At 42.0% G+C, this 23,737-nt stretch overlaps 1 protein-coding gene across 6 annotated transcripts in view; it reads right to left on the reverse strand.

Annotated features, from left to right (window-relative positions):
* The window catches only part of mpped1 (metallophosphoesterase domain containing 1), a 67,861-nt gene that overhangs the window by 24,944 nt on the left and 19,180 nt on the right, over positions 1-23,737 (reverse strand). For all 6 annotated transcript variants that reach the window (XM_047338488.1, XM_047338487.1, XM_035147012.2 and 3 more), the window contains one exon: positions 16,374-16,599. In XM_047338488.1, coding sequence (XP_047194444.1) covers positions 16,374-16,599 — 226 coding nt within the window. The remainder of the gene's footprint in view (positions 1-16,373; positions 16,600-23,737) is intronic.

The following is a 23,737-nucleotide window of genomic DNA, read 5'->3' on the forward strand; positions in this document are numbered from 1 at the left end:
TGTGTCTGTTTGTAGAGCAGGTGGATGAGTGGCTGTGCCATTAGGATTGTAGTGTAATTTCCCTGGGTAAAACAGGATTACTAACAATTCAGATCCAGAGCCTCGGGCTCCTGACAGAGAAGGCCCGGTCACCTTGAGTAGCCAGCCTTGACCTAGGGACAGCCAACAGGGACAGGCTGGCTGATCTCAGGTTACGACCTGGATTATAGGGAGTCAAGAGCTGCGAAATGTATGTGGGGGCCAGCCCATGTTGAGCTTTAAAAGTTATAAAAATAATCTTAAAATCAATCCTGAATTCAACCTGTAACCAGTGAAGGGATGCAAGAATTTGCGTGATATGAGCCCTACGGTTTGTTTTTGTTAAAATACGAGCAGCAGTGTTTTGAACAAGCTGCAAACGAGTTACTGCGGTTTGGCTGAGGCCTGTATACAGGGCGCTGCAGTAATCCAGGCGGGAGAGATTTCTAAGTCAGGGAGAGATAGAACCGATTTGATTTTTGAAATGTTTTCGTAGATGGAAGTAGCAGGATTTAATGATTTGATTAACATGGGTTTTGAAGATGAGAATCGAATGTGACACCTAGATTTGATGCCACCCAATACTTGAGTGAATTTATTTGATGGTCAGCTATATATTTGTAACCAGGTATTACATGTCAAACATTGTTCAATAAGACTTGTGTTATGACCACCTTTTTAGTGAGATAAAATGTATTGACAAAGTGGACATTATCACGCTTATTGTTTTCATTATAACTACTAGTCTGTCAGAGCCGAAACCTGATTTGTTCCACGTATTGTTCCATCTTTAACAGCAGATGTAGTAGTTTTTTGCATGATGCCTTCACAAGACTATAGTTTGAATCAGTGATACCTTTTTTTCTATTCAAATGGATTACTGGTTGAGAAAAGATCTCATTTTGACTGCAACAACTTGTCAGAAAGTGATTTGTGAAAGTGACAGCCAGTGGTTCGTCATCTTAAGCACTGCAGCAGTCACGGATCGATTTTTTTCTAACTGTATCGCCAATGATGGAGACGATTTGTGCTCTGCTGCTGTCAACAGAAAACAAACCTTTTCTTACTTTCCTCAGTTTTCCCCCTCCACCCATCCCCCAGGTTGGGCACACAGCAGATTTTTGTTGTGATACAGACCCAGCTCCACTTCACATATTCTACAAAGCAGCTGGCGTCTTTCTACCATCAAATGAGCCTCCATGAATGTGATGGGATTGAAGGGGGAGAAATTCACCTTGTCTTGTCATATCTGGACTGCAGCATGTGACATTTTACACCCTCACCGTTCCTTACTGTTAGTGCAGGCATGATGAGCGGCCGTTTAACTTGCAATTAGAAGCATATTTGTCCCTCCTGTTCTAAATAATGACCAATTACCATAGAGTGTGAGGTGGGCTTCTGCACTGAAGAGATATTTCTGACAGCAGAAAGGCTGTTATGGGTGGGCGGCCGAATGGGCGGGAGTTCTAATTGGAGGCAGATTTCACACTGATATTTCTGATGATGCTGCAGCATGAGGGAAAGCGAAAAAGAGAAAGCCGGGAAAGGAGGGGAAAACGAGGGCGTGAGCAAGAAAGGAGATGAAGAGGGGGACAGACAGTGGGAGACGGATAAAGTGGAATGTAACATGAAGAAGAATGGGAGGAGAAAATGATAAAGAGAGAAAAAAAGAGTGAACAGGTCCCGCTACAGTTGGTCTTGCTGGGATAATATTCCGCCAAAGTCTAATTCTGTCCATAAAATCTGTCTGACTTCTTTTTTTCCCTTCCTCCTACCACCCTACCCCCAACCCTTTCCTTTCAGAGTGATAGTTGCCTTGGCAACCATGGCAAATCTTCCTTTTCTCAAACAGATGTCCCATTTAGTTGGAAATTAGAATGTGTTAAAAACCCACGAGACGCAAATTATTTCAAAGTTCTCTGGTGGAGTGAAGGAAACGAAGGGCGGAGAAGAGGAGAAGAAAGGCGTATACACACACAGACACACACACACACAGACACACACACACTATTCTTGTCTCATCTGGTCTCTTGTGCTTCAGCATGTCAATCGTGGAGATTAGGCACATCATCCAGAGCTGGTGGCTTGCTGAGGGAAAGTGGATGGGCAGAGAGGGTGGGTGGGCAGCACAGTAAAAGGAGGGGTCTCTCTTCTGTATCTGAGACGGGGCAAGGGTGAGTGGCAAGAACACGGCAGAGGGGACACACTGTGATAAGGAGCATCCCCCTCCAGTGCAAGGGTAGTCTGTTCCTTACAAAACAACATTGTTTAAAGTGTTGAACGTGTAATAATTAACAATAATTGTTCCTTGATTTCAATGCAAATAATGTGCAAGAAAACCTGCACTTTAAATAGTTATTAAACGTAACATCAAGTTACAATTAAATATTTATTAAAAGTTATTTTAGGTGAATAATTGCTGTTGTTTCAAATGCAAATTAGTACTTGGAAAAAAACCATTTTAACAGATTATTTGATGAGATTTAAAGGAGAAATTCAGCAAAAACACTGTATGCTCTTCAATAAAAAATAAACTGGCTGGGACAAGTGATTATTGGCAAAATGTGAAAAAAATGTGACGTTCCTCTGAGACATTTCCAGAAGAGCTACAGTAGCAGAACTGGAGCAGCCATTTTGCAGTGATGTTCAACAATCACCAGGGAGAAATCCATCATATAAAACACAGACAGCAGACACAGACATAGCAGACTGCGCAATGCAGCCTCAAGACGTTTGATCATTGTCAAGGCCAAAGAAGCTTCCTTAAATGGTAAACTGTATGGAAAGGACATTTTTTAGAACAACACACACTGTGATCATCTTTTAAGGTGATTTTGATACACCTGTTCAGGGAAACATAGCCCTGAGAGCCCATGGTGTTCTTAACTGTTAACACCGAAGATAAACAAAAAATTGCAGTATAGGGTGTGCAAAATGTCAGCTAACTGTCAAAAATATCCCTCACACCCCACATGGAGTGGTGTGTCTTCCTCAAGCTTGGGTCCTCTACCAGAGGCCTGGGAGTTTGAGGGTTCAGATGTTGTCCCTGGGGTCTGCTGGAGCCACTCCCCTCGTTTGGGGGGGTCACAGCCCCTAATACTCCTAATGCTCCTAATGCTCCTACTACCACAGGGATCACATTGGATTTCATCTTCCACGTTTGTCTGAGCTGTTCTTTCAGCCCTTGATACTTCTCGATCGCCTCGCGCTCCTTTTTCCTGATGTTATTGAACACTGGGATTGCCACATCTACCTCTACTGCCCTCTTCTGTTCATTGTCCACCACCACTAAGTCCGGTTGGTTAGACAGTAGGTGCTTGTCAGTCTGGAGATGAGACAATGTTCAGGGGCCAACAGTATCCCTGACAACACACACCCCTGAACCTTTGTTCCAGTCGGTAAATAACAGTTTAATTACCCTAAAATTATACGATGTAGCTTGCCTTTTTATTGGTAAAAATGTCATTTTGAAATACCATCACATCAGATATATATGCTACTGTATATGTAATGAAGAAGTCATCACTCCATCAAACATTTAGATTGTACCTCAGTAGGTCACAAAGCTAAAATAGTACAATATGTACCCAGTGATTTAATAAAAGCGTACAACAGGCATTGTGATAAGTATAGGCCAACACTTGGAATTATGATGAAATAATCCTGTATGGGATTTTACGTGTTTTATTTAAAGGACATGAATAGGAAAGCATTCCCTCATTTTACAAATCTATGTTCATCTTGCTTGAAAGGCTCATTTTAATGCAAGTGGATCACTCAGAGTTAATCTTCCTTGTTTCACAGCGAACACAGTTGTTTGTGCAAAATTGCTGCAATACACGAAGTTGCATTTAAAGAAGCAAAATCATCTAATTTCCAGCACCCAAAGAAAGACAGACACTGAGACGGTCGGATTCCCCAGTGTGGACAGTGTCTTTCAGTGTCCATAGCATCCTACCTACATCTCTGTGGTCAAACACCAAACATAACTGCTCACTGATGAACTGGTGAGTCAGGAAGAAGAGGTGTGTGTGTGTGTGTGTGTGTGTGTGTGTGTGTGTGTGTGTGTGTGTGTGTGTGTGTGTGTGTGTGTGTGTGTGTGTGTGTGGAGGAAAGAAGAGAGACTGAGGCAAGGAAGAACATAAGGACAGAATCATTTTAATTCATTTTTTTTCCTCGACAATGCCACATGCCTTAGGGAAGGAAGGCATGTGTGAAATAGGGAAAGAAAAATGCCCCATAGTGTGCCATAACACACGAGCACACACAAATGCTGACACACACACACACGCACACACACACACACACACACACACACACACACACACATCCATGCACGCTGGAGTCCTGCCCCTGGAGGCCATTTAACAGGTAATTTAAAGAGAAATCCCTCCAGGGAAACGACACAGTTAATGTCCTCACGTCTGCTCTTACTCCCTCCATAACTGTTTATTCAGCTATAGGGCTGTAGACTGGCACCACTTAGGAGGGAAGAAAAGATGAAAAGGTAGAGTAGGAAGAAAAAAGGGGGGTGTGCAGTAGGAAAGTGACAAGTGTTAAAGTAGGCCATTTTATTCTCCTTTCCTCCACCAACTCCCTTCAGTACCTCCTTTATTAATGTTCTGTGCTCATCGGCTACTTTATTTGGGTCCCGTGGGAATGTAAGTGCTACGGGGATGGAGGTGGGAGAGAGGATGAATGGATAGAGGAGTGGGAGGGGGGAGTGGGGGGGTGGCGGGGCAGGGCCCAGGGGGGTTCTGGGAGTCTCACAGAGAATTGGATGTTAATTTAGAGCAGGCTCTGGTGACGAGGCCCAGAAAAGCATGAACTCCCAACTGTACATCTCTTAAAGGAGCACATGGGTGGTGCTGCCTGACAGACGATAATACTGCCAACAACATTTGAACACATGGGCCTACCATGATTCCAGGCAGCCACTGCGGTTTAATTTCAGTTCGGTACACTAATCAACTAGACAAAACGTATGAGTGATATTTATTACACTGAGCATTTTGTCATCTGGATATTTTGTATGTTCAAAAAGTCTCATAAGTGCCTTATACTGTAAGCATGACTCATATAACCACTACAGAGGCAATTCATATGACTCCCTGTGGATGAGATCTGGTTGAGTTGAGGTACTTTACACTTCTTGGTCAGGTTTGACTGAATTAATAAATAAATAACATAATTCCACCTGTTAGTTACTTGAGGCATAAATCATGAATCACTTTAGTCGGTTCACGTCTTTGCACATATCCACTTCAGTACCCACAGTCAGTTGCTGGTACAAGCTGTTACATTTAGGTCTGTGTAGGTTTGGTTCTGCACTGTTTTCACAGCTTATAGCTCAGCAGCCACTTACACTCGGTTGCCAGTTAATTAGGTACTCATGGGTAAAACTGATGAAGGCCAACATTCTTGTAATAAACTCTACTTTTTAAAAACTCTTTGAGAGAGAGGTGTTCGAGAAGTCATTCGACAGTAGATCAATTCAGGAGGATGTAGTTTATTTGCATATGAATTTGTCCGCCCCTTTCACATGTGGCTCAAACTACAATGTAAACCAAGTGATCATACAGTGGAATCAACACTTCTCTAAAGCAGCTTCAGCACAGAACTGTATAACCCGAAGGTAAGCACAGTTTGATGGGTATCATAATGAACATCAGCATTACTTGGGCCTTTTGTAAACACTATCTAAAGAGAAAGTGAAGCGTATGCTGCACGTCAGGTCCTTCTCATGTCACTCAGTGACTGCCAGACTCTAAAACAGAAGTATTTTAGAAAACCTAAGAAATCAGGCTTAACTTAAATGAACTCGTGCCTGTTACCAACATCATTACTGATGATGAAAGAATAAAACAAAGGTCCCTAAATGTTCACTCTGATGGATTCTTTTCTCCAAGTTGATTTTCTTAGCATCCTCAAGTGAAACCAATGACTGCCTGGAAGGCAGAAAGTCAGCCAAACAACTGATGGTTGGCAATAATCTAAACTAAGCACAGTTTGTAGTTAATGGGCTAAAACATGGAACACCACTAACAGAGCCCTTTAAAAAGTTGCATTTGTTGCTCATTCATTCTTTCTCTCCATCATTCAAACTTCAACTCCTGTGAAGTCTCTCCTCATCAGACGGAGAATAAAGCAAACTCTTGAAGCCTTGCAAAGACAAAGAAGGTCAAATTACCTTCATGCCATCGCCATCATTATTAGACTCATTATCATTAAAGGAAAAGCTTGGCATGCTACAACTGCATGTTTCCTCTTCTATTCCACCCCTCCACTCTCCTGCCTTTTCCTTTTCCTTTCACTAAGGCCGTGAAAACAAGTAAGTTAATTAAAGATGGTGAGAGTCCCTTCCATTTCCCGCTCATCAGCGAGGACAAGCTATCAACCCTAACGCAGGTAGTCCATTTCTGTCAAATGAAAGAGCAGAGGCAGAGGAGATGGAGGGAGAGAGGGAGGAGGAAGATGAGAAAGAAGGGGGGCAGATAGGAAGAGGAAGAGGAAGAGGAAGAAGAAAATGGTCTCTCTTCATCTCTTTAGTTTTTGATGAGCTTTCTTAATTGGGCCACTATAGAAGGAGAAGTGAATCCTCAATAATTAAAAAATCTAATTAAAGAGTCTTTTGCATCTCTGTCCTTAATTATTCCGTGCGGAGCGGTGGGGAGTGATACATTTCTGCCGTTTTCATTTAAAGAAGAAAAAAGGGTTTCTCACTTTCTCTCCCCTGTCGCTCCGCACAAATCCCCCATCAACAAACGACGACTTTGTCTCTCTCATCCCTGTCTGTTTGTGTGTCTGTGAACGAGCCGTGCCTCTCCCCTGCCTGTCTTACACTCCTCGGAGACCATCATTATAAACATTTAAAGAGATTTAACCCATTAGTACCAATGCACATGCACACTATTCCTTCCCTCTCCTCATCTGCCCCCTGCATATCCTCTCTCACGCTCTGTGTCTGTCTGTCTCTCCGCCGAACGACTCCACCTTCCTGCTGTGTTCAGCAGAAGTACTTAAAGACCAAATGAGACATGAGGAAAGAGCGCTCAACCAATGAACTGCACTTCCTAAATTACATTTATATCTTGACCCTACAAAATGTCCCCAATAAAGTCTATAATGCGTTTTCATCAAAGTTATGAGGACTTTCCCTTAAAATGATATGAGTCAATGCATTGTCAGACCCACGGACCAATAATCTCCAATCAAGGTTTTCTTACATGTCTGCTGTCATGAGCTGAATGTTGAAATGTTTGAAGGACCCCCTCCTTCAAACATTTAAACATTCACATTTATATGTTTTTGTAATTCTATTAAACAAACACAAAATTGCATTGAGCACAGAAAATAGGACCAGCTCCTCGAGTCCTCGGACCCACCATTTAGATAGAAAACCATAAAGTCTGGGACAACTTGTGAACTGGTTTCAAGCTGAATGTGTTCAAAAGGACTGAGGCCACTGAGGCAGGGGATGAGAGCCACAGACAGAGCAGGGAAGTTCGATGGTTTTGAGAGATGGACCATCACATTGTTGGTTATGGTCTGTTATATAAGCCTACCCAGCCCATGATACAAACTGGCCATCACGAAAGAATAGATATAGGAAAGTAGATGCCTCATTGTTCGTGATGTGTCTACACCATTGCCATATTGGGAGGTCAAGATCTGCAAATGAAAATATACGATGATGCATATTTGACCATAGTATCTGACTAACACATTTAATTTTAAATCGATTTTCATGAAATTAGTTTTTTTATAAACATGGGAAATTTAACATGAGTTGATATTTGGAGTTAAATTTATGCTAAAGGATCAACCTTTTTAATAACCACATCATGGGCCATGCAGGCAACATGAAGTCAGTTATTCTAGCTTTGTAAAAAAAGAAAATGTAGATTTCAATTAGGTGTTATAAAGCCCCTGGTAGCAAAATCAATTTATTAATAAAATAAACAAGACTATTTTTGTTCCCCAGACACCTTAAGAGAAGAACATCCAGTTCATCTGTGCACTGTGAATATCAAATACTTTTTTAATCTCCTTTACTCTTATTTGACATCTTTAATTACCAGCAATAAATACGCTGGTATAAGATTTTAAAATACAACCCATTTGTGTGTTTCCAACCTTTTTAAACTTCTGACATTTTACAAAGAGCCTTTTAGTCAGTTCAGATGTCTGAGTTGCTCATACTTTAATTTCAGTTGATGTTCAAATGATCTGTATCATAAATGATCCCGTACATAAAACTCTATACAAAGTATTTTGATCTGGATCCACTTGCTGTTTATACAGCTGCTTCAGTATTTAATGTCATATAGCCCATACAATCTATGTACTAGTTCCACAAATCTCTGTCTGTATGTGGAACGCATATCGTTCATCAAAACGTTCATCTTATCACTCGTGTATTGTTAATGGCCCAGGGAAGTGCAGTGTCAAATTTGGTGCGATTTGGACGATACATTCTCTATTTATAAAAATTCCATCAGTAGGCAACCAGCACTCTGCGGACAGAGTTGAAGATGTCTTCTTCTACATGCTCAGAGAAACTACAGCAGTGGTCAGCAACTGGCAGCCTGTGGGCAAAATTGCCGCCAGATCACTTTGAAAACGTGTTTTTTATTTCGCCTCCCACTGACATTCACAGGAGTCACGGATCTCTGTCATGGCAGCAACATTAATAGTTTAATTATTAAAAAGTTGTGAAATTCCTCTCAAATAGCTGACTTCACTGCAGATAAACTAGGATGAGCACTAAGTTTTCTAACTTCACTCTGCACCAGAGACTGTATATAAAAGCCAAACAACATCCAGCATTCAAAATAAAGTGACAGCATATTGTAGGCCTGTGTGAGGTGGGCTCACTAATGACGAGGAGAAATTCTGAAGTAGGCTCCGGAGTGTATCAAAGAAGCTGTCAATCTTAAAATTATAATGCGCATGTATTTATTCAGAATTTCAATTTCAGAAAGAAAGCTGCAACCAGCATTACCACAAGCCAAGCAAACAACCAATTCCAAGCATTCATATTAAGAACGAGCACTGCACTAGAAAGTATTTTTACTGAAAAACCAGAACTACATTTAACGAGCCTACATCTCACGGTGTCCCTGGTAAGAGCAGGGATTACTTTTCTTGGAGCAACAAAGAGTTGGAACTGTTACTGACAGTCAGCAGTGGACTTACTATCATTTTTGCATTCACCACTCAGTTCCATAGTAAACCAGTGAAAAGTGGCAACTGGCAAATTACTTGGGGCTAAAGAAATAAATGTTCAGGGCTACAGCTGTGAATGCCCAAGCCAAGCGACAAATATGGCCTTAAAATAGTTGAGTTATTGCTGGTCACAAGCATTTTCTCTTAGACGTGCTGAAAGATTTTCCATCTTTAGGACACTAAAATTATAAAATAAAAAAAGCTGAAGAGGACCGCGCATTACTCTTAAACTGGTCTCACCTCAGACATATCATGATACTTGTGCTTGACTACATACAATATCATTCCAGCATTCCAATATTATCCAATAAATTCCACTGTTTTCATTATCAGTACCGCTGATAATAAAAACATCTCATGAATCATGAAGTTAACCATCATACAAATGATGAAAACTAGCAAATACCCTCATTTAATAAGCTGGAACCACATAATTTTTGGTATTTGCTTAAAAATTGGTTTATTAGTGGGGGTAACCAGGGGCCTGACAACAAGTTTGAACTCTGTGGTTTCCTGGCAGTTTAGTCTGGCTGTAATTGTATTTCTGAGCATCTTAAGGACAACAGAATATTACCAAGTGTGGAAAGCTTCAACACAACGAGACAGTACATAGTTTAGGTAAATGCACAATGATGCAATATACTCAGAAAAGGACAAATCATTGTGATGAAGGCTTTTGTTATAGAGGAAGATGTTTTCACTCCTGTTTCTAACAGACATGAGATTCTTAATTGGTTACTGATGAAAAAATTGAGCGCATACTCATGGCTGTGTTTGGGCTGGTAGAGGAGCAGATCTATGAATGTGTAAAGCTGCGTGTCCCGGCCATGCAGCTCATTATTAATAATGACTCAGATGTCATCTGCCAAGGTTGCCAGATTGGTTTGTGCTGTAGAGAATCTTAGTTGTTAAATTATGAGTAGAGAGTAGTCCTGAGATACTAAGCATTCAAGATCTGCGATACCAGCCGGTGAAACTATTGTGTACTTTCTGTGTGAATATTTCACACAGAAATGGATTTTCTTCAGCAAGATTCAGTCCAGCAATAGAAAGACGGACTGTAGTTCAGTATTCAAAATGAGGTCATTTACAATGCGTTTTAAGCCTAAAAGTCAAATGGAAATGGCTAAGCTAGCGGACGTAGCCACAAGATGGCGTGCCCGAGGGTCCGTGAACGCTCCTCATAGGAAGATATCAGCGGACGTTTAGGTTAAAAACCTGGTGTAAATGATGTTGTTTCAAGTCGAAAATGAATGATGTCGGGGCTTGTGGACACTTGGATGACACCACACGAGCAGTATGGAGGCATGTTGTGGGGTTTTTTCTGTTGTTTTACTACGTCTGAAGTGAAAGTCACCATTGACTTAAATTGTATTGGATTCTGCTGCAACAAAGTTTACCCCGGAGACTCCACAAGTGTCCACTTCATTCACCCCTCCATCGGCATAGGGGTGAGTAGATAATGAGTGGATTTTCCTTTTTTCGGTGAACTATCCCTTTAATTGCAGATAAACACAAAGTTTTCTGACTTCACTCTTCACCATAGACTGTTTCTAAAAAGTTATTTCACAAAACATCCAGCCCACAAACAATAAAAAACTGACAGGATATTGTAGGTCTGTTTGAGGAGGACTCACAATCAAGTATAATACTTCTAGCCAAGTGTTGTGGTGCTGGTGCTACATGCTACATGCTAAAGGGAAGAATCCAATGTCGAAATATAGGCCAAACCTGCTCTGTAGGACAACAGCACCTTGCATTGGCCATAACTTAAACTAAATAGTAGTGATATGTCAGTGTGTAAATGAAACAAAAAAAGCTAAGCGGCCTCATGTGCTGCTTCTCCCAGTCAGAGTGAGGATGAGCAGCAGTAAGTCTCTTCATGAGATATAGAGAAAGAAGTCACAGTGACCTGACTCCCAATGAAACCACTGAGTCACATTTACTTTGTCTGCAGCCGTACACGTCAAGCACACACAACCACTCTCAATCTGCTTTTTCTCAGTTCCCACCCTGAGTGTGACTGAATATGTGTTTGTAGCTGCTTGGTAAATACGGGACAACACTGGTGAATTCCCAGGCAATCCTACTGTATGCCTTCGTTTTGGGCTCTTACACTTGAAACATGCACACAGACGTGCTTGTGACTTGTCTTTCCATCTGGTGGCTGTGTGATATGTCTGAGACCAATGATCTGTAAAATTCACATTAGCATTAGGAGCAAATAGTAGAGCAGTGTTCCAAAGCCATCCTTCTGATTTGCAAATTGGGGGGTGTGGAGGGAGAGGACCAAGCAGGAGCTACAGTTCAGGTAAGTGGATTGGGTGACGCGCGTGTGTGTGGGTGTGTGTGTGTGTGTGTGTGTGTGTGTGTGTGTGTGTGTGTGTGTGTGTGTGTGTGTGTGTGTGTGTGTGTGTGTGTGTGTGTGTGTGTGTGTGTGTGTGTGTGTGTGTGTGTGTGTGTGTGTGTGTGTGTGTGCGTGTGTGTGTGTGGGTCTACCTCTGCTGAGGAGAAAGAAAGAAAGACCGGTAATGCGAAGTAGGACCGAGGGATGGCCTGTGAAGCCAGATGGACAAGGAGACGGGAACTTATGAATACAGTGTCAGGCAACAGGATGGAGAGTGAGAAGAGGTGACAGACAGATAGAAGACAATGAGATCCAATTTGACAGACTGACGGAGAGACAGGGACAGAAGACAGATTCAACAGCTCAAATAAATATGTAGCTACTGTCTGTTTAAATTGGTTCTTGCTAGCCAAGAACATTGTGAGAGTAAGGAAAGATGATTCTCCACTGTATGAGTGGACTCTGTGTTTTTGCATTTCAGAAAGAAAGAGATAGCAACGATCTTGTCGAATGCATCATGTGTGACCAATCAGTGGCCTGTTAGTCAACCTCTTGTTTGTATCCAAACGCATTACACACAGCAGGAAGTCCACCGGCGCGCTTTGTAAAAATGATCAAATATTTCTCTGTATTTTCAGTATAACCTCAACACACGCAGTACATTAAGTGATGATGACCATGCACCAGAGACCTGCCAGTGTGAATGAGTTCGACAACACAACGATAACCTGGACAGTTCACATCTACGCAAAAAAATGAACCAACAAGACCAGGTTTTCAACTGTAAGTTAACCTCTAGCTGCTATAGAACGTGGTATAATGACCGGAGAGAAGGAGGAGGTCAGGTAGAGTAGGAAGGGGGGCATAGAAGGGGTTGGGAGGTCGGTGTCGACAATACACTGGACTTTCCCACAGGAGACCACAGATTATGCATCATTGCTTGTCTTCTTCATTAAGAAAAAGCTAATTCCAGATTTGAATTCAGTACAGAAGTTTATTTATTATACCTTATAACAGTTTTTCTTACAAATGATAATAGCTATGGTTAAAATAGATGCATGGGAATTTGAAAGAATGTGGATTGATTAACAAAGTTGATACTGAATAATTGATGACAAAATGCTATCGGATCCCCAATAATACCAAAAATAATATCATACGTCTCTATTAAATAGGATGACAGGGTACTATCAAATATTATTTTTCGGTAGAAATGGCGTGATAAAGCTCAAACACTTTTTGTACCATAGCCATGAGTATTATTGGATTTGTTTAGAATCAATTTCCTCTGGTGTTAGATTCTTTATCACAGACAGACGACAGATTACTACTCAGATAATCAGGAGGTCAGACGGTTGGGAGGTGCTGGTGGTGCAGTGAGATGTGGGTTAACAGCAGGCCATAAAACAGTGCCAGCCTGGCATCGCCATGGTGATGGAGGGACCAGAACAGGCGCTGTCCCATTATTTCTGCTGAAGAATGGAAGAGGTGTGTGTGTGTGTGAGAGAGAGAGAGAGAGAGAGAGAGAGAGAGAGAGAGAGAGAGAGAGAGGGATGAAGGAAGAAAGAAAAGAAAAGAGGGAAAGAGCAACAGAAGAATAAAGACTAAAGTACACAATGAAGCAGAGGAGGCCGAGACAGACGAGGTGTGGAATTAAGAAAAAAGAGGGGAACAGAAATTGTAGATGGGGGGCATGGAGCTTCCAGCTGGAGCTCATGTGAACACACCCTTAGGCACGTGCGCACACACACACACACACACACGCACACACACACATGTCAGCTTATGTGCCCATTACACCAGCCAGTGAATATGAATAAGAAGATTTCTTCCTCAATCTCCCTCCCACTGTCTCTCTGTCTCTTCCTCCTTCCTTCCATTTCTACCCCTTCCTTCTTCCCTGTACCTCTCCTTTGTCTCGTGGCCTCCATGAATTGTTTCAGTTTCCTGCTGCCTTGCTTCTTCTCGCCCCGCTTTTTTCCCAGATCCATCTTCCTGTTCGACAACTTCAGGCTGCTACACAATTCAATTCAATTTAATTTATTTTAAATTTTATTTGTATAGCGCCACATCATAACTTACATTATTTCAAGGCACTTGATATGTTAAGGTTGAGACCTTAAAATCCTACAGGAACCCAACAGTTCCCACAATGAGCAAACACTTTGGTGTCTGTGGAGAGAAAAAACTCCCACATTCACTGGAAGCAACCTCCAGCAGAACCAGACTCAATGTGGGCGGCCATCTGCTTCGACCGGTTGGGGTGAGCGCAGAAAAATGGGAAAAAGGGAAGAGGTGGGTGGATGACACACACACACACACACTGCAAACTTGTCTGTTTTTTCACTTCATGATCCATTAATAATTCTCCTATAAATCAACGAAAAAACAAAAACAACCTTGATCTGTCTCCTGATCCAGATCTGCACCGACATGTAATGCCTTCTACCTTGGGTCATGCCCCATCCCTCCACAAGTTGTTGGAAATCAGCTCAGTAGGTTTCACAAAATCCTGCTATCCAACAACCACACAAACACACAACAATTTGTGGAAATGGAAAAAAACAAATAACTTCCTTGGCGGAGGCAACAAACAAACCAACGTGGAGGAAAGCACGACATAGAAAGCACTCCACCTCCGTGCCCCTGCTGCTCCTCCCTGCACTTAATGCCACGCTCACTCAGTCCAGCTCAAATCTTCAGTGAATGAGTGCGTTGCTTCAGGAGCACTACAAATGTAATGTCACATGAGAAACATACGGTGGCCCTGGGAGCTCAACACCAACCACAAAAAAATGTTTTTACACAATACACAAAACTAAGATGGTAACAGTTACAGTAACATTTTCACTCAGTAGTTTGTGTTGATGCAGACAGGTTAACATGAGCTTGTCTCTGTTGATAAGGCTATTGGTTACAAGCTGCGGAGAAAGTCCGGACCCAATTCTCTATGTCTGAAAACAGCTTAAGTCTGTGCCCGCAGGTCAGTGTTGTTGTAATGGTTTACTGCGTAGCATGAGTACGCTACACGTCTGCTTCACAGGCAACTACCCCAGCCAGCAGCTGCTGTTGCCATGATGAAGCAGATGTAACGTTAGCTTGTTTATATAACTTTTTGATCATAACTGTTTCTGGTGGTTAGTACTTGTGTTATTGCCCATGGGAAGTTGCTGAAAATGCCATTGAGAAATGCCCGGGCAGTCGGATGTTTTCTCTCGTTGTTCTGGTTACTATCGTGTGCGCACACTGCAGCGATGTGCGGAGGGGCTTTTGGGACAGATTTAGAGCTCAGCAAAAATGGGAGAAGGGGTCTGGAAGTATTCGTTCAAATTCTCAGGCTTACTTTCTCTCTCTCTGTCTCCTCTATTTTTGAAATCCTACTGACTGCACTTTTAAGCCCCATGCTCCCCCACAGTATTTACAGTGTAGAGTTTTTCTGTGGTGAAATGCGAAGTAGCTCAAGATTTGTCGTGGGATTATTTGACTAGTTGCAAATAATTTTGAAATAGCCAAAATATAAACACAAAACTGAAATATTGAAGGTCTTAAGACTAGATACAGTGAAAGCCTGTATCATTGACAAACTGGGCTAAACCATCCCAAAATATCTATAGTAAGATAAACATGTGGTTTGATGATTGCCTTTTATAATTGGCTTTAGTTCATTTAACATATTATTTTATATATATATTTTATATTTGACCATAGTAAATATATTCATCCATATTTGATTTCAACACTCTGACCTCATAATTCTTCAGAAGGATAAACCAAACTCAGTACTGTGTGGACAGTGACATTCTTACTGTAGTATCTGTAGTATCTGTCTCCAGCATTATTATATAGGTGACTGTCTTGTTGACAAATGCACTTCTTGAAAGTATACACCACCAAATGAACTCAAAAAGGATAACAAACACTTGTACCACCCACTAAAGGAGTGAGGGCTGCTGTTGGGATGAAGAATAATTGGCCTTTTCCCCAGGGTCAAAGGTCATCTGTCTGTATGGTATGGCTGGTGTGTGCTATATGGCTATTAAATGATGCACATCAAATGATACAGTGCTGAAGACACAATCGGTACATTTGGACCTTTACAGGGAATTGCTTTCAGGAGTTGGCTGTGGTCACCTATGGGAAATATTTATTACAGACACAAAGGGAGAAGTCCGAAATCAACCTCGCTTGCATCTAAGTAGCAGTGAGCAAGGACTCTAGACCAGTGGTCGCCAACACGTCGATCGCGATTGACTGGTCGATCTCTAAAACCTTTACTGGCGATCCCTGTAACTCTCTGTGTGTCGGTTGTCTGTTGTGAACACGGCAGCGTTTACACGCGCATCTCCCGGTCTGTCAACAATAAACCCCGTTAGAACCTCAATACAAATTAATGGATTCAGAAAGTGAAACGCTGTAGTGCTTTTACTTTGAAAGGGGAAGTGTTGGCAGAATGCATCATTTTTTTAAAAAAGGGGTTTTATTGTGAAATATTTGCAGGAGCAGAAACCTGGATTCATTAGTTACAGTTAAAACTGCTACAATGAGCTTTCATCGACCACTCTCAATACTTTGGCCAGGAAATGACCCCTCTGAGTTTCCATAGTTGCAAGATGAAATATAAGGCCAAACTTTCGTATGGCTGACCACAAGAAGGTTTCACTTTTAAAGAAGCTAGTGACAATCAAAATAATGAAAGCAGAAAAACATCAACAAAGTACTTTCTTCAGTAGCTTCCATATGAGGAGCTTTTGAGTGTAGTGCAGTAGAAGTGGTTACTCACCAGGGGGAGCCGTAGATCTTGAAGCCCCTTACGCTGACCTCAGAATCCTGCATGTAGATGCAGTTAGTGAGCAGCGACTGGACATTCTCATAATTTTCCGGCTTCAGCTTGGAGGCAGAGGGGAAGTAGTAGAAGTCCTGCTTGATCAGGTCAGCCATAAACTCTTGGTCAAAGGTCAACTCATGGTTTCCGGCAATTACTATCTTGATGTCGTAGGGCAGGGTACCTACAATAGCAGGAGGAGAGGGGGTCGTATAGGAGTGAAAGTAAGGACAGGGAAGTGGGGAAAGAAGGGAAAGGAAGAAGGACAAGAATGAGAGAAAAAGGTAAGATAGGGAAATTAGACCAAATCGTAGATAGGGTTATTGGGGAGGGACAAGGAGAAATGTTTTTAGGACGCAAAATTTAATGAGAAAAAATAGACAGATGATTGGTAGCAAAAAGGGATAATGGGGTGATGTGAGGATGTGTTACAAGAGGCAAAGGGTGAACATATCTAAAAATGACAGGAGGGGAGGAAAGTGAGGAGTGTAAAAGAAAGAAAAGAAGACAAGGATGGAGGATGAAAGACAGGGAAATGAAGAAATAAAAATGGAATGAGACATCCGGACATGGACAGGGAAGACAAAGGTATGAGAGAAAGTAAATGAGCAGAAGATGGGTGACAGGCGGCGTGGGGAGAGACAGTAAAGAGGGGAAATCGAGGAGGACATGAAACCCATCCCAGTCGGCTTGGCATTCACACGCGACAAGGATTTCTCTTTGTTCCCCTTCATTTCTAGCAAATCTGTACATCTGTCTTAGCTTCCCTCCATCAGTCAAGGTCGCAACCCACTGCACTGCTGTCTTCTGTTTGTGGAAGCATAGCTGAGCGCATCCAACAGGGAATCTATATCCTGAGGAACGATGAGGAAGGAACGAACAGAGAGTGATCACTGTGAAGTTTAGGACACAGAATATTAAACATTTACCAATTATGGCAACTGCTGCTGCATCTTTACTCCTTTCTCTTTCATCATCCTTCTCAAATCAAACTCCCACTCCTTCATCCCCCATGCTCTCCTCTGTCTCAATGGCTTTAATTGGCTATTCAGTGCCTGGCACAGTGCAGTGTGCGATTGATCAGCGCCTATCAAACCCGGCAGCAGCTGGACCTTCACAAATATACATGTTTTCAAAGCTCTGTGGTGGCAACAGAGAGACGACACTGACAAGCGTCTTCGGGTCTGCTGAGTCCGTTTTTATGGGTGACGGAGAGTTCAATCACCATTACTTTTTGTATTAGTCAGGTCGTCATGGCACATAGCTGAGCGCGTTGGTTTGTGTGTCAGCAAGAGTAGGTGTGAGTGACTTTCCCATGTGTGCGCGAGTTTGCGCGCATCTGTGCATGAGCGTGTCATGTGAGTGAAAAGGACTAATTAAAGTGAGCTTTAGAAGAGGCTGACAGCCTGGCGATGGCTCTGTCACAACAGCCAATCACAGCCCGGTGACAGAAAGCGAGAAAGAGTGGAGGGTTAGAAAAAGGGAAGGAAGGAGAGAGCGACAGAAATACAGCACTTTAGGAAGCCCAAAAATCCTTGAGTGTGAAGGAGGAATAATAACAAGATGAAAGCAGCTGTCAAAGAGTGCCCATCTTTGCAGTTTGGGCCCGGGCCGCCCCCTCTCCCTAGCACCGTTCTCATTTGTTTGGCAGAAGGGCTTGTGTTTAGTTGTCAAGTAGACACCAAAAAAGCCTCATAACTGAGGGGCCGCACCTTCAGATAGGCACATGGCCACACACGCCACCGCACATCAAAATGTGTTTGTTTGATTCATCAGACTTTGGCATTTGAAGCAGTGTTGCTCACTTGTCCCTAGATTAACCAAGGTTGAAAGAATACTTCACTCCATAAAAAAAAAAGAAAAAAAAAAGATCATTATCTTCAGCTGATTTCTCATGGAACGTTACAGGAGAACTGAGTACTGAGTGAGTTTATTGCTATCTCTTCGGATCAAAGTGTGTTTTCTGAATAACTGATAGAAAACAATTAATGTGTTTCACACCTGCACTGTAGTTTCTCCAACCCAATATTTATCTATTTAATTTTTCTCCCAAACAGAAGAGAATAATGAAGAAATGCAGAAATGATCTGGTAAACATCACATTTTTGGACTAATTTAGCTGCATAGACTTTACACTGTAAATTAGATGTTTTTTAACCAATCCCCAGCTTTTATGGAGATCTTATCACACTGGACTAGTAATTTCAGTCTACTGTTTATTTAGCTTTCAAGGAAATAAATAAAACAAAAACATTTAGGTTGACTTAAAGAAATTAACAAATTAGCTTTTCGGATTCAGAAATATTTCTTTATCTTTTGGAAATTACCTTTTAAAGTTTTACTGCAGGGACATGGACTCGCTCATTTTAATCTACCTATAGATTTTTCGACATTTCTTTGTTGGTGCATCATAACAGAATCAAATGCATATTTGTTATGTCATATTCATACCAAAGGGCTGATAATAAAGTTAAAACTGTCAGAACTAAATGTGAATTTGTGGGGAACAAAAAAACAACAGCTACTAAGAAGTGACACAGGCTGCATGCATGGCAAAAGTCTATAAAATTAAAAGAATAATGAAGTAAGGCCAAGAGGAAACTACCATGTGCAGTCTCTGAGCTGTGAAACGTAACATGCTATATTTAAATTCACATTAGATCAAGACTAAGACGCTTTATGTCCAACAGTACAACCTTTATGTATATTTACCTCGATTTGCAAATATGCAAAAAAGACATTTTGGAATTCAAAGGGGCAGAGAGACAATAAAAAACAACAACCAAGCAGCAGTGGAATCTGCTCAGGACAAGATCATCAGCTAAATGCCTTAAATGAAAGGCTACATGTGTGTAAATGAGCGTGAGGAAGACTTTTTGGGAATAAGATGTTCATATACTAACCAACAAATAAACACGATCTGTCTCTTCAGAAATTCTGCATCGTGAGCAGTTTTCCCCCCATGAAGTTTGACGGCCTACTGTAAACTGAGAGAAATATATTGCAGGGAGGAATATAAAATCCACCAGCTGGACACAAATACCCCCATTCACACACACACACACATACACACACATACACACACAAACATCCCCCCCCCCACACACACACACACACTTTTACTTTACAGAATTAATTTTCAATTTCATGGATGAATTTTTTTGAAACTTTTCCAGAGAAAAACAACATTACAAGGTGTGAATACCAACTACCAGTATCAGAGCGTCACATAGTTGGATATGACTAAAAGCCGCCAGTGTGTGCATCTGTTTGTTGAAATTGTCTGTGCAAGCCAACTGCTGTTTGTCAATATGAAAATAATAGCAATTCACAATGAAAGGAATTCAACAATCCAGTCTTTCATTGTGCATGTGTACAAAGAACAAGTCATTCGCAAAAAGATAATTTCCCCATCAAATTAATTTGTTGGTTCTGTGACAAAAGATAGAAGAAAAGAAGAAGAAAAGATGAGAGGATGTGGGTTGAAGTGTGTGTGCGTGTGTGTGTGTGTGTGTGTGTGTGTGTGTGTGCGTGTGTGTGTGTGTGTGTGTGTGTGTGTGTGTGTGTGTGTGTGTGTGTGTGTGTGTGTGTGTGTGTGCGTGTGTGTGTCTGTGCGTGCATGCATGCATGCGTGTGTGTGTGAAGGGGGGTCTAAACATTTGGAGCGACAGTCCCCCACGCGCGAACACCCCAGCACGCAGGGTGCTCTTTGTCGTCCCGGTATCTTTTGTCTTTGAATTCAAAAGGCTGCTTTAAAGCAACAAATACTTTTAATTTGCATGTGAGAGAATCAGCGACAACACAAGGCAGACAGCTCCGTCAAAAACTAACAAAAGAAGAAGAAAAATAAACTAATTTCGCAAGTGAGCATGGGAGCGATTGAAGGAAATCATGGGACAGTCCTGAGTGAGAGAGGGGGTTGCTTCTCGGAGTGGAAACAGCTGGATTTCTTTCCTTCTGTCCCTTCATCCCTTCATTGTTTTCTGATTCTCAGATCCCCTCCTGCCCAGTGTCTTTGCTCTTTTGTCAAGCAGCTGCCCCTTCAAGTCATGCACGTCACTGACTGTGCGACCGTCATCACAAAAACGTCCTTTCTCCCATGAGTTCCACAAGGCAGCCTGTGTGTGTGTGTGTGTGTGTGTAGTAAGAGTGAGAGAGTGTAGTGGTGCCACATACAGCATGCAGGTATAAGGCACTATGGGATCATTGGGGTCGGACTGGTCATAACCACAAAGTTTTATGTATGAACCCATATGACTGCATGTGCATGTGTGTCTATACATAATCTACATAATACAGGCTATACAGGCGTCTGCGTGTGTGTGTGTGAGTGTGTGTGTGTGTGTGTGTGTGTGTGTGTATGTGTGTGAGAGTGTAATCTTCCAAAGTTTGGCCACCGTTGTTCTGGCAATGGCAATGGGTGGTCTGCTCTTTGAAGAGGAAAATCCCTACCCTGCTCAAAGCTCTGGCATGTACAGGGGGATTGCTGCCCATTGTGTTTGCATATGCTCATATGTGTGTGTTTGTGTGCATGCAGAATCAAAAATGCCACAAATTTCCTGCCTGCCTGTGTGTACATAGATACGTAAAACTAGCTGCCAAAACGTACTGCTTACCAAAGTTTGTGTGTGTGTGTGTGTGTGTGTGTGTGTGTGTGTGTGTGTGTGTGTGTGTGTGTGTGTGCGTGTGTGTGTGTGTATGTGAGTGAGTGAATGGTGACACTAAAGTCAGACTGCTCTTTTTTTTTCTTTTTTTTTTTTGGATAAATACAGCAGCAACATCTTTTAAGTGCAGTGATTATAATAAAAGACATATCAATAATAAGTGTGTGTATGAATTTACATTTTTCTCCTGGTCTGGTCTTTACGCTAAATTATGACACAGGAGAGACAGTATCAGGCTTTACATCTAACTCTTTGCAATAAAACCAATACGCTTATTTAACAAAAAGTCCAAATATTCTGTTGTGCTCCGTGCTTTTGGTCATTCCCACCTTCCACAACCAACTGACGCTTAAATCAGGACATTTGTGACTGTCACTAACATTTTGTCTGTGAGGATCTCTGCGTGGATATGTAGCCGTAAGCTGATTAGTATATGTGTTAATGGTATGTATTATTAGCACACGCAAGGAGTCATCAGTGTTTTTTCTTGTTCTGGAAATGCTGCAACAGACAGACAAAGTCACAGTTGAGCCAAATGTATTTAGGCGAGAAAATGAAGAACAGTGATAAAATTATGACCAAAGCGTCCAACAAAACAACACTGACCACAGGTAAGCCTGCTCTCCTTAAGAGAAGATGTGTGCGGGTTTCCAATTGAGGCAAGCCCACCAGTTAATCTGGATAAACTGTTGGTTTGTTGACCAACGTCTGATTGTGTGCTCATGTTTCTACCCCGTTGGACTGGACTACATTCTACCAGTGTCCCCTGGAACAACCTCAAAGGTTACCTGGATGAGAGCAATGAAGGCCACAACCTAACAGCCCACGATATGACAAACCAGAATTATTCTTTAATACTAGTCTGTAGTCCTGTATGTGTGTTTGTGTGTGTATCAATCTATAGTTATGAGGGCCAATTTTGGTTTAATACCATCATTGTGAGGACATTTTGTGTTTTTAAGCCCATATGCTGGTGGATGTGTGTATACACCCAACAGCTTATGTATGTCTTCTTTATATATAGAACACAGCGCAGCCTCAGCTGGTCTTTATCTGTGTGTGCACAAACAGAAATGCAATAATTCAAAGGGAAGCTTCAAAAGCAATGGCGCCGATGTTCAAATACAGACAAGCTGGACTCAGCTCGGATCAGTCCTAATTCCTTTGCAGCATGTGTGTGCATGTGCGCGTTTGTATGCGACAGAGGGGGAAGACGAGATGTGAGAGAATAAAGTAATGTGTCACATAAAGAAGAGAAAAAGAGAAGATGAGAGGTGAGTAAGGGATAGACATGCAACAAGGTAGAGACGAATGATGGAGGAGAAGCAGCGAGACTTATAGCTTCCCACCTTAGCTTAAACTTAAGACTCGCTTGTTTCATTTAACTCACCACCCACACACTGCTACGTCTCATCACGCACACACACACACACACAAACCTGTACACACACCCCATACAAGCAGACACAAAATAAAGACAACCAGCAATTATAACCCAGCATACACAAACACCACCTACTGAGCTTCGCATCCAAAACACACATTTTATCTGCGTAAAACAGCACCTCCCAACACTTCACAATGTCTCCACTGTGGATAATACATTACACACACAAGAAAAGACACACACACACACACACACACACACGCATAGCAACAGTGACAAAGACAGATCAGCGCATCATCAAGTCGCCTTGTAGGTGGTCTCTTTCTTCTCTTTCTCTCTCCTACACACCATCTCTTTCGTCTCTTTCATCCTGTCTGCTCCACTTCCACATTCAGTGTGACGACGTCGCCTCCAGGATAATGTGGCTGAAGATTAAGCCGCAACTTTCAGAACCAACAACGTGGGCTTCTGACGAATGCTGATGGATTAAAGAACTGGCCACCAGCCATCTGCCCCATGTCTGATTTCAAAATGGATTCATATTGACGCCACGTTTAGCCAGTGCTAGACGACAACCCTTGTGCAGTGCATTACCTTTATGTTCTTGTCAAAGCTACTTTATCATCATAAGGTTACGCATCTGCAAGCAGAGATGGTTTTGCAGATCCATCTTGATATGTTGAAAAGGGACAATGACATTCAAGATGTAGTTGAATTGAGGACAGCTGCAGCTTTTTTCTATACTTTTATCTATTTTCAGTGTTACTGTACTATTTAGGTGCCTTATCTGGGGTTCTCACATTAGATGTCAGTCACGATTAGAAATACAATTTTACGAAACACAGCTTTGGGCCCTCTTTTACAACCAGCACAAAATTGCACCAAGCACGACACAGTTGCTTCACACTGCTGCAGATTTTCCCGTGCACCACTCCTATTGTTTAAATAGCAAGTTTGTCTCATGAGACAGCTGAACATCTAGACTAGACTCTTGAAAGGGAAAGGCATTCCCTCCCTACAACCTCCCAATTTGTCCTGAGCCCTCATCAACACTACTAGTCAACAGCCTCCATTCTAATTAAAATGTTATTCTAATTTCCGTTCCCATGTAACTATGTTAGTCGAAGGCCTGAGAAATCAGGAGCCCACCCTCACGTTTGCCACTGACTCCCAACTTTCTCAGCCTAAGCAATTTTTTGTCATGCTCAGCCTACATCTCCTCTATGGTTGACTTATCCCTAGAATTCATGTTCTCCCTAAGGTGCTGTGAA

The sequence above is a fragment of the Hippoglossus stenolepis genome, chromosome 22 (assembly GCF_022539355.2).
Source record: "Hippoglossus stenolepis isolate QCI-W04-F060 chromosome 22, HSTE1.2, whole genome shotgun sequence".
Classification (NCBI taxonomy): domain Eukaryota; kingdom Metazoa; phylum Chordata; class Actinopteri; order Pleuronectiformes; family Pleuronectidae; genus Hippoglossus; species Hippoglossus stenolepis.